The 13,144-nt window shown below is 48.7% G+C and overlaps 5 protein-coding genes across 5 annotated transcripts; 3 read left to right on the plus strand and 2 right to left on the minus strand.

Annotated features, from left to right (window-relative positions):
• Window positions 1-170: 170 nt before the first annotated feature.
• On the minus strand, window positions 171-531 carry MGYG_06294 (C-5 sterol desaturase; the record flags this gene model as incomplete). The annotated part of the gene is made up of 2 exons (XM_003171699.1): window positions 171-184; window positions 222-531. 2 exons carry the CDS (start codon window positions 529-531, stop codon window positions 171-173), a joined length of 324 nt encoding a protein of 107 aa, XP_003171747.1.
• A 1,332-nt stretch (window positions 532-1,863) lies between these two features.
• On the plus strand, window positions 1,864-4,062 carry MGYG_06295 (transcriptional repressor rco-1; the record flags this gene model as incomplete). The annotated part of the gene is made up of 7 exons (XM_003171700.1): window positions 1,864-1,987; window positions 2,063-2,144; window positions 2,199-2,527; window positions 2,598-3,136; window positions 3,211-3,681; window positions 3,752-3,884; window positions 3,965-4,062. 7 exons carry the CDS (start codon window positions 1,864-1,866, stop codon window positions 4,060-4,062), a joined length of 1,776 nt encoding a protein of 591 aa, XP_003171748.1.
• A 1,714-nt stretch (window positions 4,063-5,776) lies between these two features.
• MGYG_06296 (hypothetical protein) lies at window positions 5,777-6,736 on the plus strand (the record flags this gene model as incomplete). The annotated part of the gene is made up of 4 exons (XM_003171701.1): window positions 5,777-5,819; window positions 6,014-6,104; window positions 6,200-6,335; window positions 6,542-6,736. The coding sequence occupies 4 exons, from the start codon at window positions 5,777-5,779 to the stop codon at window positions 6,734-6,736; spliced, it is 465 nt and encodes a 154-aa protein (XP_003171749.1).
• A 3,578-nt stretch (window positions 6,737-10,314) lies between these two features.
• Window positions 10,315-10,656, minus strand: MGYG_06297 (hypothetical protein; the record flags this gene model as incomplete). The annotated part of the gene is made up of 2 exons (XM_003171702.1): window positions 10,315-10,565; window positions 10,596-10,656. The coding sequence occupies 2 exons, from the start codon at window positions 10,654-10,656 to the stop codon at window positions 10,315-10,317; spliced, it is 312 nt and encodes a 103-aa protein (XP_003171750.1).
• A 1,185-nt stretch (window positions 10,657-11,841) lies between these two features.
• On the plus strand, window positions 11,842-12,517 carry MGYG_06298 (hypothetical protein; the record flags this gene model as incomplete). The annotated part of the gene is made up of 3 exons (XM_003171703.1): window positions 11,842-12,012; window positions 12,194-12,235; window positions 12,392-12,517. 3 exons carry the CDS (start codon window positions 11,842-11,844, stop codon window positions 12,515-12,517), a joined length of 339 nt encoding a protein of 112 aa, XP_003171751.1.
• Between the last annotated feature and the right edge of the window lie 627 nt (window positions 12,518-13,144).

Below are 13,144 nucleotides of genomic sequence, written 5' to 3' on the forward strand. Positions count from 1 at the left end.
CCACACCTCGGTGAGAATGATGGCGGCTGTAAGGAGGGCCATGACAGGCATGGAGCTCATGGCCTGGCCGATCTCAAGGGAGATTTGGTTCTTGAGATACTTTGGATGGTTAAATGCGGTTTTGTCGAAAATAAAAACATAGGAGAGCGAGGCAACAGTGAAGTAAAGGACTAAGCCAAAGACCCTATAATTACAGTTAGTGGTAACTCCGGGTAACTTACAAGCTAGGTATACCTGAAAAACGCACCATGTAATCATAAAAAGGCTGAAAACTTGACGGAAGCCATTGTCTCGGGGCAGAGACGACTGGTAGGCATATTGGAACGGCTCTAGAGAGAAATATTTTGTCGCAGGAGTGTAGATGAATCCATTGCCTATCCCGTTGACTTGGGCGATAGTGGAGGCGGTAGTTGAGTTGACGCCCTTGAAGACATTGGAGATTATATCGCTAGACGGCGCTGAAAGAGGCAGCGCACAGGCGTACAAATAGTCGAACACAAACGTATCGAAGACTTCCAACACGATATCCATGGCGTGTGCTGTCGTCTGCTACCTGCTTATCCGATACCAATTGACTCTGCTGATATCTGATTGATAGATAGCTAGGGCCAAGAACCCAAAAAAAAAGGTTCTCGAAGCTTGAGTTTGCTGAATGGTGCGCAGACCAAAAAAAACAATGCGCCGGTGTATTAACGAGTGTAGCCCTGAGCCAGGTAGCGAGATGGAGGATGGACGGACGTCGAAGAATCGAGGATCGCAAACCGAGAAACGTCGAAGTCGATGGATTTGAAATCCGCGAGGAGAAAAAAAGAGCCGAATAAAGAAAGAGACTAACCCGAAAAGTTGACATCTGGATCAGATAAAGAACTGCTTAATCAGCATGAAACGCGGCTAGTCCTAACTTAGCTCCTTATTCAGCATGGTCTGTGCTTTATGACTAAGCCGGGTGGCTGATTACCTAAGCCATCTTTTATGCATGTACAAGGTCCTTGGCGCGTCCGAAAGAGGAAATCGGACGAGCATAAAACAGGCAGAAAAAGGCGGAAGAAACGGGATAAAACAAACACAAGAAACGCCAGACGCCAGATTTGACGACCTCGAGCAACTTCAGCAACTCCAGCAACTTCAGCATCGAGATCTACGCAGGAAAACGCAGCCCGGACAAGCAAACGCAGAGACGAGGCAAACGCCAGGAGGAAGCAGAGCGAGGTTTTGGGGCCTGAAACCCCAGAAGCATCTCCCAAGCATCCACTAGGAAACTTTCTTCTTTTCTTCTTCCTCGCTCTTCATCCTTCTTCAACTTCTTCCTCCCTTCAACCTTCAAAAACGCCCAATTCAAGCCAACCTCCCTGCAATCAACCACCACACCGGCTGCTCTCGGCCACCAGCTCTCTATCCTGACCGAGTTCGCCCTTGCCTCTCCTCCTCCTCTTTCGTTCTGCTTCCTTTTTCCACCCTTTTGCTTGTGGCTGCTGCGGTTGTTGCCGTCACCGTTCAATTGGCGCAGTCGCATCGCCAAAAAAGCAACACCACCACGCCCGTTTTTCCCTCCCTGACTTCGACCGGAGATACTCCCTAAGTCTGAACACACGGTCGTCCTCCTGGTATATGCAGCTCTCCTAGCTCTTATCTCTGCCCTGCTGTTCGTTTGTTGCGCCAGACTTCAGCCTCATCCCCCTGTCGCCAAAAGTCCGTGCGGGCCCATAACAAACGACCAGTTTGGATTATATAAATTAATATATATTGCAAAGAGTCCAACGCTGACACTCACTTTTCCCACTTCCTCAGGGCTCCGTTTGCTCCCTTATCCCCCCATTAACCACGCTTTTGACCTCACGAGATACACGAAACAACACCGCAGCCATGTATGGGTCTCATCGAGCCATGGTCACCGCGCCGCCAAACACGCGCCTGACCGAGCTGCTCGACCAGCTACGACAGGAGTTTGATAACCAGTCGCGCAGCACCGGCGAATTCGAACATCAGCGTACGATTCCCTTCCCGTTTTTGCGATGAAAAATCCCTAGCTTGACTGACACTTGCGTTTGAATATCATGATTAGTGACCGGCCAGCTTCAGGAGATGGAGATGATCCGGCAAAAGGTTTACCAGCTAGAGCAAGCTCAGCTCAAGATGAAACAAGAGTATGTCGTCTTCTTTGTGCTAGCTGCAATGTTGTCTCTAACATACTGTACTAGCTACGAGGCTGAAATCCGCACACTACGCATGGAGCTTGAATCTCGCGGCATCCATGTTCCCCCATCTCACGTCGGCGGCCCGCCACCACACGGAGGCCCCTCACAGGCGCCCCCTCCAGCTCTTGGACATGGTCCCAGCAACCTCTTCGGAGGCATTATGGCTAACCAGGGCGGCGGTGCGCCAGCTCTTGCTCCCCCACCTCCCCCACAGGACCAGCAACAGGGTGCTCAGCACTCACTACAGAACCCTCCCAATGCCCAAGGCCCTCCACAGCCTCCTCAAGGCGCCTTCCCTGGTTACCAACAGGGCTCTGGCGTTAATGGTTCAGGTATGTTACTAGGAATTTCATGATGTACACAGACATATATACTGTGTATTAACAGTACTCCTCTAATTAGCATTTGGTCCACCAGCTCCTACTGCTTCTCCAGGTCCCGGAAAAGGTCGCAACGCCCGTGCTCCAGCCGGCCCTGCTACTCCCCAGCAAAACCAGCAGATGGCCTTCTCCGATGCCCGTCCATCCCCTCAGATGCCCCTCCAGACCGCCGCAAACCCACAGGGAGGTCCCCCCTACCGCACTGTCGGTAATACCCTCGCCGAGCTCGACCCAGATAAGCTCCCACCCAGCCAGAAGAAGGAAAGCAGCGACTGGTACGCCGTCTTCAATCCGGACATTCCACGTGTCCTGGATGTCGACCTCGTTCACAACCTTATCCACGACAGTGTCGTGTGCTGTGTCCGCTTCAGTGCTGATGGCAAGCACGTAGCCACTGGATGCAACCGCTCTGCACAGATTTTCGAAGTCAGCACCGGCTTGCTAGTTAGCACACTGCAGGATGACTCTGTTGACAAGGACGGTGATCTCTACATTCGAAGTGTCTGCTTCAGCCCTGACGGCAGATACCTTGCTACTGGTGCCGAAGATAAGCAGATCAGGGTGCGTTACCATGCATTTTCCGTTATTGTATTTTTTTGCCCAATAATTCCTTTGACTAACCGTCTCTCTATCAGGTTTGGGACATTGCCAGCCGTACAATCAAGAACATCTTCTCTGGACACGAACAAGACATCTACTCTCTTGATTTTGCACGAAATGGCCGTTACATCGCCTCAGGAAGTGGTGATAAGACCGTCCGTCTCTGGGATATTGTTGATGGCAAGCAGGAACTTATCCTCAGCATTGAAGACGGTGTCACCACCGTTGCCATCTCTCCAGATGGTCGCTACGTGGCTGCCGGATCTCTTGATAAGAGTGTCCGTGTCTGGGACACTACCACTGGATACCTTGTCGAGCGTCTTGAGAGCCCTGATGGCCATAGAGACAGTGTTTACAGTGTTGCTTTTGCACCAAATGGCAGAGACCTTGTTAGCGGCAGTTTGGACAAAACTATTAAGATGTGGGAACTTACACCCCCTAGAGGAATGGTACCCGGCACAGGACCAAAGGGAGGAAAGTGTGTGCGCACTTTCGAGGGACACAAGGTAGGTCACCCGCGTGCACAATCACCCTGTTGTCTTGCGTTCGTTTCCCTAGCTAACCGTCTATTTATAGGACTTCGTACTTAGTGTCTGTCTGACACCCGATGGCCATTGGGTGATGAGTGGCTCGAAGGATAGAGGAGTTCAATTCTGGGATCCTGCCACCGGCCACGCCCAGATGATGCTTCAGGGCCACAAAAACTCAGGTATGTCTTTTTCCAGCCATTCCTCCAACACTCTTTCATTGTCTAGACTATGGCTAACAAAATTACTTTACTATGTATAGTTATTTCCGTTGCCCCAAGTCCAACTGGCCAGCTATTCGCAACTGGAAGTGGAGATATGCGTGCCAGAATCTGGAGGTTAGTACCCAATCCTCGTTAACCCCTCCAAGTTGAGTGGCCAACCGTTTGCTAACTATCATTATTCTCAGCTACTCGACATGGAACCGCCGATAAATTTAGTTTTATCTTGTTACTCAAGTCCGCATTAACCTTCCTTCCACGCTACTACTCCCTATCAATGCTCTTAACCGCTTACATTTTTAGACTAATGGCGCAATTTTCTTCCTCATTTCCCCACTACTTCTTGCGTGTCAGTTCACTGTGTTTCTATCCACATCTCCACTGGTCTCTTTCTGTTTGTGTGCTTATCAATATGCCCCAACGACAAACGAAATGAAGGGTAAAAAACCATATGCAAAATGAATGCCTTTTGCCTTTCTATCTTGTTTGTATCTCGATCCGGGTTCTCCTAAATTATGTTCCGTTACTATTCCTATCACCCTTCTGCAAAACCTTCGTGCGAACTACTCCTTTTCGCCCTTTTGACTATGCACTCTCCCGTCTTGGAACCACGGGTATAATATCCGTCTTTCGTTTGCAGTTTCAAAGACTGCAGAAAGGCTCATGCAGCTAACTAATTCGCTCCCTGACGCTGGGTGTTCACTCCTGATACTGCTATTATTACCTACTCTTGCTTCCACGTACCTCGAGTTGACTCATTCTTCACTAACTGTATCAACCAACTCTCCTTTCTACTCCGGCTGCTTACAGTTGCATATTTCAAGGAAGAGGACGGAAGATAAACAAAGGCTTCCTGGGGCTAAAGGGATTGAATAGCCTCCTGAGATGTTGATTTCACGGTGACTATGCTGCGGCAAGGGGGTGTCTTGACATGTTTGTGGCTCTCATACGATTCTATCTCCTTTGGTTCTTATTGTACTTTGTATTATCTTGTGTCCGTATGCTTCTTTCGGGTAATATCAGAGGCTCTTATCTACTTCCTTCTACTTCCTTCTTATATTCCACCCGTCTCTCTCGCATGACTTATCAAAATCGACATGGAACTGGTCAAAAACTACCAAAAGCCCTGCCACTGAAAGTTCCACGTGATAGCCGATGGACTTCTGCCTGGGGTGTTGTCTATAACTACTTTACCAAGCCCCCTATCTACGCATCATTCATGCTCTCAACCCCGTGCTATGTTGCATTTTTGCATCCAGTGATGCCGCGAAGGGAGCGGCCTATCTGTTACAAAACCAATCCCAGCCGTGGCGCATCCAGCCGTCATCCAACCCGAATTTAGCGACAATAATCGACTGCGCATCTGCAAAGTCATACCCCAGCTATGTTTTCGGGCAGCGAGGAACAACCCCCATCTCTGGCATCCCGTTATTGATTCCTTGGACGGGATTTTGTTCCTGGGCTGTTGCCAACTCGAGAACCCACTTGGGGCCATGCCGTTTGACTACTATCGTGGGAGATAGTAGACTATTGCCTCCCTTGCATGAACTATTCCAAGGAGGAGAACAAGGAACTTCTACGCCCAGTCTCCATATTTTATACCCGATGAATGCACGCAGTCAGTCAACGACAACGGCGGTTAACGAAACTCGGCCAGGATGGCAAGTCGATTAGGCCCTTCTGCGCAAAATAGAGCAGCCAGGGCTTGTTTCCTTGTGTATGTGTATATCAATCCGTTGATATTCAGGCTGGTACACGACTTGACGCCCTAGTTATATATTATTTTCAATCAACTTCGTGCTCTCCTTGGTAGAAGTTGGCTTGACTTTTTGTTGCTCAAGGAGCACTGCGCAATGGGAACCAGACCTGGTCCGATTTCGAATGCAGTTGGGGTGGGTAAGCAGCCTGCCCTATTACATACAGAGTATCCCGCACCTAAACGCCGAATGTGCATCATACACGGAGGGAGTCAGGCTCCTTCACGAGCTGAAAATTTATTATTCTTGCTAGACATGCTCATTACCTCATAGCCAGCCCAATTCCCACCCCAAGGGCTAGGCTATGCTCACGCTTCGGGGGATGTTCTCTAGATTGGAAACCGGGAATACATGAAGTACAGACAAAGCAGAGAGCGCCGGATGGTCTAGGAATTCGGGCTAGGCCCGAGGAGATGCGATACTTGTCGGTTGAACCCCCCAGCTGTGCATTGGATTCCGAACCGGCCGCCATTCTTCCCCTCTGCATTATTAATTAATTGGTGATAACTTGATTCCAAGGCTCTTTGGCCATGTAGTGATTGCTGGCATTCGCTGTCCCCAGGCGGGCATTGCATATACGAACATCTACCCGCTTGCTCACGGACAGAATCCTCCCATGAGACGAATGGTCAATGCTCATCCCGGCAGAGTCGAAGTCAGTAAACCGTTGCTCGGTATATGGTGCCTTAAAGTTTACTATCACTGTCAAATAGATAGGAGGGACAGAGCCCTCATTTATTGGGGTTGTTATGCGGGCTGTCATACCCCATGTCGAGGCCACCAGAGCGGAATGGGTTCTGCACGCCTGTAAACGAAGAAATGTAGTGTGACATTAACTAGGGAAACAACGGCCAGTCATAGGCAGTACGTGTCCCCGTGTTCCTCCTCACGCCTCCAAGTGACTTCTCAGCGGAATTCTCATCAGGTTACTACGTGGGACGAATTTGCCTTGCCAAATGCAATGCATGCACGGCAAGAGAGAGATATGACGGAGGTTATGGCCGATGGAATATATCAGATACAACCACGTACGGGTCTCTGAGAAGTATCCCCTGATAACCAACCGCAAGTTGGTAGCTAAGGCAACAACGCTCGACTCTTAATTGAAAGAGTTGGGCGGAGATAGGTTGAAAGGAGAACTCAGCCTATCATTCTGGTTGTGCGCAGAACGCAACAGGTATCACAACATGATATCATCCACGACCTGTCCCCCCCTTTTCATGGTATAATTGTTGACAACCCCAAGGGTTGTTCTTGATGACTGTGGTGATAAAATGAATAAAGGCAATCTTTTTCTAGGCGTGCTCGGCCAATTTCATAGGACTGTAACACCCGGGAGGTTCCACTACGGTAGCAGCATGATCGAGGCAGCATAGGCCTTCTGTTCGTCTGCAATTGTTGGTATCTCCGCAGGCTACGGGAGTCAGTGCCGAACAATACTCCATTTCTCTGCCCAACGTACTCCTTAGCGGATATTACAATCTGGATGCCATCCCGTGGCCTGGACTGCATATCAAGACGCTTGAGGCTGGCTTCGGCGCGGCAGATGAGAAAAAGGAACAAGGCTAGCTAGCTCGTTCCTTCACCAAATAGCCGAAGCACACTGTTAAATGTCGGCTGATGATGTCTCATTACTTCAAGGAAGCTTAAAAATGCAAACCAGCCCTTCGGATGGCAGGAGGACATGCAATATGCATGAAGCCGGCGAAATGTATCCCGTTTGTCTCCTTCGTATATTGAAGGTGAATCCCGCGCAGATACTCCGTACAAGCGGAAACAAAAGGATTTACAGAAGAACACTTTGATCACGTCCTTCCCTTGGGAACACAGTTTCGTATTCATTCTCAGGTGTGAGAAGCTGAAGCCGAGAATGGGGAGCACATTCCCATCTCCTGCAAAGGATATCAGCGCCTAATGCAAAGCCTTGCAGACAACGACCTCTCTCGCCTTGGTATTTTGGTGAAGATCATCGATCTTAGTACCCCGATCTGGGGGCAAAACTGATGAAGGGATATCCAGGAAACGCCACCATTGTACATCTCTCTAAATCAATTGATTGGGTGAACCAGCTAACGTGCCGGCATTTCCCTTTCATCCAAAGCCTCACTTTTGTTTTGCGCGCCCCCTCATAACTAAACAGAAACAAGTGTGGAAGGCAAAAATGAGGCCAAGTGTAGGAGAGAAACTGAATGTGAGTCCCACGGTTCGTCCCTGTTTCAAGCTTGCCTGCGTTGCTCTTTAGTGTTCGAGACAGACATGAGTTCTTCCGCGTAATTTCTTTTTTAGCCTGAGAGGTATCCTATCCGCGCTCAGGACTCCTTTCTTCTGTGTGACGTGGGCGGAGAATATACGCCGTGGAAGGACGACGTATAATCGAGTCCATACAGTGCATGTCTTTAGCACAGCGTGTTTCGTGGACTCAGCCAGTCTGCTTTACAAAGTTCAAGATGGAACAGTCTAGCGTCAGGTATGGTATTAGGTAAGGAAACACTCATGCAAGTGCCTGTTGCTGGCGAGGTTCCAGCAACGGATAGTGTGGTATTGATTTTGGCCACTTTAGCCGTGTCTTGCTCCCTCGCGCTTGTCCTTTGCTGATTCTGGAAAACGCAAAGGAGGCAGAGAATAGACACATCAATTTTTGTTGTCAATCGATAGACGTCGATAGACAATCGATAGTAGTTCTTTCAGAAATCTTTCCCTGCAGGAAAATTTATCCTAGAGGCATTTTGGATGATCCAAGTGAGGGTTTACCCCTTTATTTTGTTTGGCATGCTGAAGTGATCCCATATCTTGACCAATCACAAAACTATTTGTACTCATCAAAGGAATCCAAATCGATGACTCTAGGCCCTGTGGCTAGGGGCTCTCCCTTGTGCTGATTTGAGAGCATCCAAAGGGAGGAGGCAAGGGCCAGCGAGCGAAAATCGTCTCTGTCTTCCCAGCATGCCGAGCCCAAGTGGTTGATCATCTCCGTTTTGCTTCCGCGGTTATGACAACTCGATTTTGTGCTGACAGATAAAACGGGATTGTTCGGCGAAGTACGCCTAAGCAAAATATTCATAACAGCAGGGTAAGTAAAATAGTCTGCGGGAAAAATACAGCTAGTAAATCTTAAAAGGGGGACTTGTATCAGGTTAAGCAGCGAGCCCCTATACCGTAATTGGGAAGCTGGAAGCGCCGCTGGGGGAAGTGGAATGGGAAGATCAGTCACGCGGAAACGATTTCTCTCTTGACCCTGGGATATGTATGTAGCGGCCCCTTTTTGCAAGGCCTTTTTTTTTATTTTTCAGATTCATCGTTGAACCCGCATCCTGCGATCCATCGACATAACTAATTCCGCCTGGGTGGTGTGTTGGAGTCTGGAAGTCTCTTCATGGGTAGTTGAGTGCACGGGGCAAGAGAGAAAGTTATTTTGAACGTGCCAGGCTGATGATTATTGCTTTTTGTGCGATTTTAAGATTGAAAAAGTAATATAGGAGGGGGAAAAAGGTCGAAGTCATCCCGAGGAGTTGGGTAAGATAGATTTCTGTGTGTCGTTGCGTTGCTCTTGCGCTCCCCTGTCCAATATTGCTACAAGGGTATGATCAGGAATCCACCAACTCCATATTTTATGTGTTGTCATAGTACTCCGTAATTTTTATGTAGTTACCTATAGGTTGCAAGGATGATTGTTTGCATATAACTATACATGTTAAGTATGCTCGGTGTACGGAGTAGAGTATTAATCGATCGAGAATTGAGCATACGAGAACTCCGTAGCGTGCGTAAAGAGCCGGATAGCGAAGGATAGCGAGCGAGCGGCATTGCGAAAGACGTTAGGTGCCGTTGCTCGTAGTTAGCGGGTTCGGCTTGAATGGACGAGTCGGATTAGGAGCTTGTCAAGATCAGTTTCGCGAAGTGTCAAGATATAGCGACAGACGCGAGTGCGCCTTGTAACGCATTAAGCCTCGAGCCTGACAGAGCGTGCCAGCAGCCTGGAGAGATTCTGGGATGAAAAAGCAAAGGAAAGAGAAAAAGCAAGCCCTTCCCGTCCGCAAAGCACGGGCCTAAACGAGAGGCCGGGCAAGGCCTGTGTTGAAACGCAGGGATGTTTATTTTAGTTCTTCCCCTTTTTCGTTTTTGCCCCCGTTTCCCTCTCGTTTGGCGCGTTGCGGAAAAGGACATAAACGTATTTGAGTCTGTGGAGGAGCCAGCAAAGTCGAGAGCTATTTTTATGATCCCAGCCCATCCCAACGAAAAAGGGGGGGACTCAAGGGGCGAGCTGAAAAGCGAGGGCGTCTCAGATTTCCGTTCCTGGCGATTATTGTCGTGTGGGATGCCGTTCATTTCTCCTTGGTCTTCATCATTGGATAGCTGATCGTTGAATACGTGCTCTTCTGACAACATGTCTTGGGAGCCCATCGAGGGACGAGATGACGATTTAGCCTTGCATGTTTTCGTTGTTTCCTTTTGCCGCAGCCCATTCCTTTTTCTCCTTTTTAATATTTTATACTTAATATGTATTTCTTTTTCCTTTTTCTTTTTCCTCTTTTTCTTTTTGGTCTGTTTTCTTTTCTTTCTCTCTCTTTTCTTTTCGGTCGTCGATGGTTTATTTCTTTTTGCTGCCACGTTCCGTGATCAAGGTTAGCCGGGAGCTAAATGGGGTCCCAGAAGTTGACGACTGCTTTTTCCTGGGTCGATGAGATGAAGATTTGGAGAAGATGTTCGGCCTCTTCTTCCACTGGCATCGTAGGAAAGCAGACTTGTCTAGAAAAGAAACGTGCTTTGCTTGTAACGCCAGCCGCATAGGGCGATCCATGACGTCTGCTCTCAAGAGGATGGTCAACGCTTTGCCCATCATTTTGAAGCTGGAGCGTCGAGTGCTTATACAGGAGGAGGAAGTTGGCTGTAAAGAGTTCGAACTATTTCTGCTAACCAGGGATGCAACACGAGTTCTCGTGTTGGAGTGGCGGCTGTTGTCGATAGAATATAGACATGTTTGCGTGTGGGCTTGTATTTATATCTCTGTCATATTGTGTCGAAAGATAAATGCATCCACGGATGGACACTATGTTGCGGGCGATATGGCAAGCAAGCTCTGCGAGATTCCCGATATATGTCGATATGTAGATCTATACTTGAGCACGCTAACAAGATGGCTGTTCGTTCTTAGAAATCGGAGTGTATAGAGTAGCAGCGTTTGTTTTTAATGTTTAATGCTTCCTCGATGATGAGGAAGGAGAAAAAGCTGAAGAAACGCCTCGGGTTTCAAGTCCGGTTTTACTTTTCTTTCGGCCTTTTGCAGGTGTACTTGTGTATATATATGCATATACTTACATACAGATCTTGCCGCTCCACATGGGATCCCAAGAAGCAGGGAGCCGAGACGTCAGCAAGGAAAAGAACGCATACCAAAAACAAATTTGTTTCTCATTGTAAATCTGACTTGCGGCTACGCTGTTTCCGCTGTTAGTAAGGAGGACTTTGATATTGGTCGTTCGATCCAGGTGAAGGTTTTGCCTGGACAAGCCACTGATCGGCTTTCCCTTTTGCTGGGACGGCTTGTGATGAAAACAAGCCGATACATAGATATAATCTTGAGCGTCCTAAGAATGTCTTGTTGAGGCTTTCATGCATCTCATATGGAGTATCGAGATTAAAATAGCATCCGCAGTGGAGATGGAAGTTATGAAAAAGCTGAAGAAGAAAAGTTGACGTTGATAAGTTGAAGAACAAAAAAAAAAGTGTCTTTTGCTTTTCAAGAAGCATTGACCCGGCTCGGCTTATCTAAACAAATCGATTTTTCTAGTTGGCTGATGACTGTATTATCAGCCAATCAAAATGCGGCTAAATAAGCCAATTACCAGTCGTTTGTGCTTACCTCAGCAATCCCAGAGCGGAAACCTCGCCAGCTTCTCGTCTGATAAAAAGCCGACGTCGCCTCCTCAACGTCAAATTCAACGTCAGATTCACACCCAACTGCGGGTGCTGGCGAGACGTATCAGATGGGCGCGGGAGGCAGCTGAGCCACAGTTAATGACTTGCCATCAGCCTCGATCCGATGCCTGCGATTCATCCCATCCGTTTTTCGTCCAGTTTCCAGGGATTGCGACCCACAGGAATTCCCGTCATTTGGGACCGTACACCAACCCTTGCAGCGCTTAGCGGAGCCAAAACGAAAAATGCCTCTTCTCAGGCCGGATGTGCTTGAAATCTTCCGCGATTGGCGGCAGGTCTCGTGCCTCTACCGGATCTTTACGGGTGTCTGGCCAATAACAGAAGTGGCTGCGTTGGGGGGAAGTGAGAAGGGACAGTCGCAGTCGTATGGGTGGACGGGCAGGCTCGCCAATCAGGTGCCGAATACCCTAGTCCAACAATCAGCAGCTAGCAAACAATAGTCTGGGAGCTCGCCACTTCGAACAATCAGAAACACCACAGACCGGAGTTACGGTACATAACCTAAATGAGGTGTCAAGGGAATACGCTACAACCCGACGGCGTACAGTACGAAGACACTGATGTATGGGATGGAAGGGTGTCATTGTCATTTGTAAGGAGTACACACACTTTAACGGAGTATGCACTAAAGAATGTACTCGGTAACCGGTGGCCCATCCATTGTGGACAAGGTTGCGTACCCTGTCGGTCTCCAGAGGACTGATATGATTGATTGAATTGCCGTGGCTCTCACGATGAAATGTTAACTCAGTTATCGATCGAGATTTTTGCCAGAGAGTCAGCAGCGCTCTGGGCGGGAACCAAGGTTGGGCTGTCCATCCATCACTCGAAGGAGCTAGACCTGGGGGTGAGAGAAGTTTCAAAGAGCCAAGGCAGTTCTTGGCTTTGGTTGTCGGCTGACCGTGTTTTCATGGAGAGTTCACCTCTTTTTCTTTCTCATGAAAGTGTGCCGTATTTCTCGGCGTGCAACTATAACGCCTGCTCCGCTTTCCTCGACAGCGAACAGATAGGCTTCTTTTGGCCTGGTCGCTGTGCCGATCGCCTGTCACTATTTGGTTTCCTCCCCGCGGAAGCAAGACATGGCAAAAAAAAACACTTGGTCTGGGGATGAACATGTCCGCCATTCTCATGAATAGTGCATGGCCCAACCCAACATGAGCCTGGAGACAGTAAGAAGACATGGGGAAGGGAGAAGGGGCGAAGCTAGTCCCTTGATATCAACTGTTCCAGGACCCCCTGACTGCTGCATTACGCTAAAAGCTCCGTGCCCTCCGTGTATTATATTTCGACACTGTGGATGGGTTTTTGGGCATTCCGAATGGAGCATCAATGGTCTACCAATTTTGGGCGACTAGTGGTGCTCCACTATCCTTGCCCGTACTACTCCAGACCTGACCCTCGAATGGGCCACCTCTGGCCAGTGGGATTTGGACCTTTTGCTTTTTCCCTCTCACCAGGCTTCCTTTTTCTCCCTCGGCCGCCCACCATAACAATGGGCTCTGCCACCTTTTCAGCCTTAGCCTAACC

The sequence above is a fragment of the Nannizzia gypsea genome, genomic scaffold (assembly GCF_000150975.2).
Source record: "Nannizzia gypsea CBS 118893 supercont1.5 genomic scaffold, whole genome shotgun sequence".
Taxonomy (NCBI): Eukaryota; Fungi; Ascomycota; class Eurotiomycetes; order Onygenales; family Arthrodermataceae; genus Nannizzia; species Nannizzia gypsea.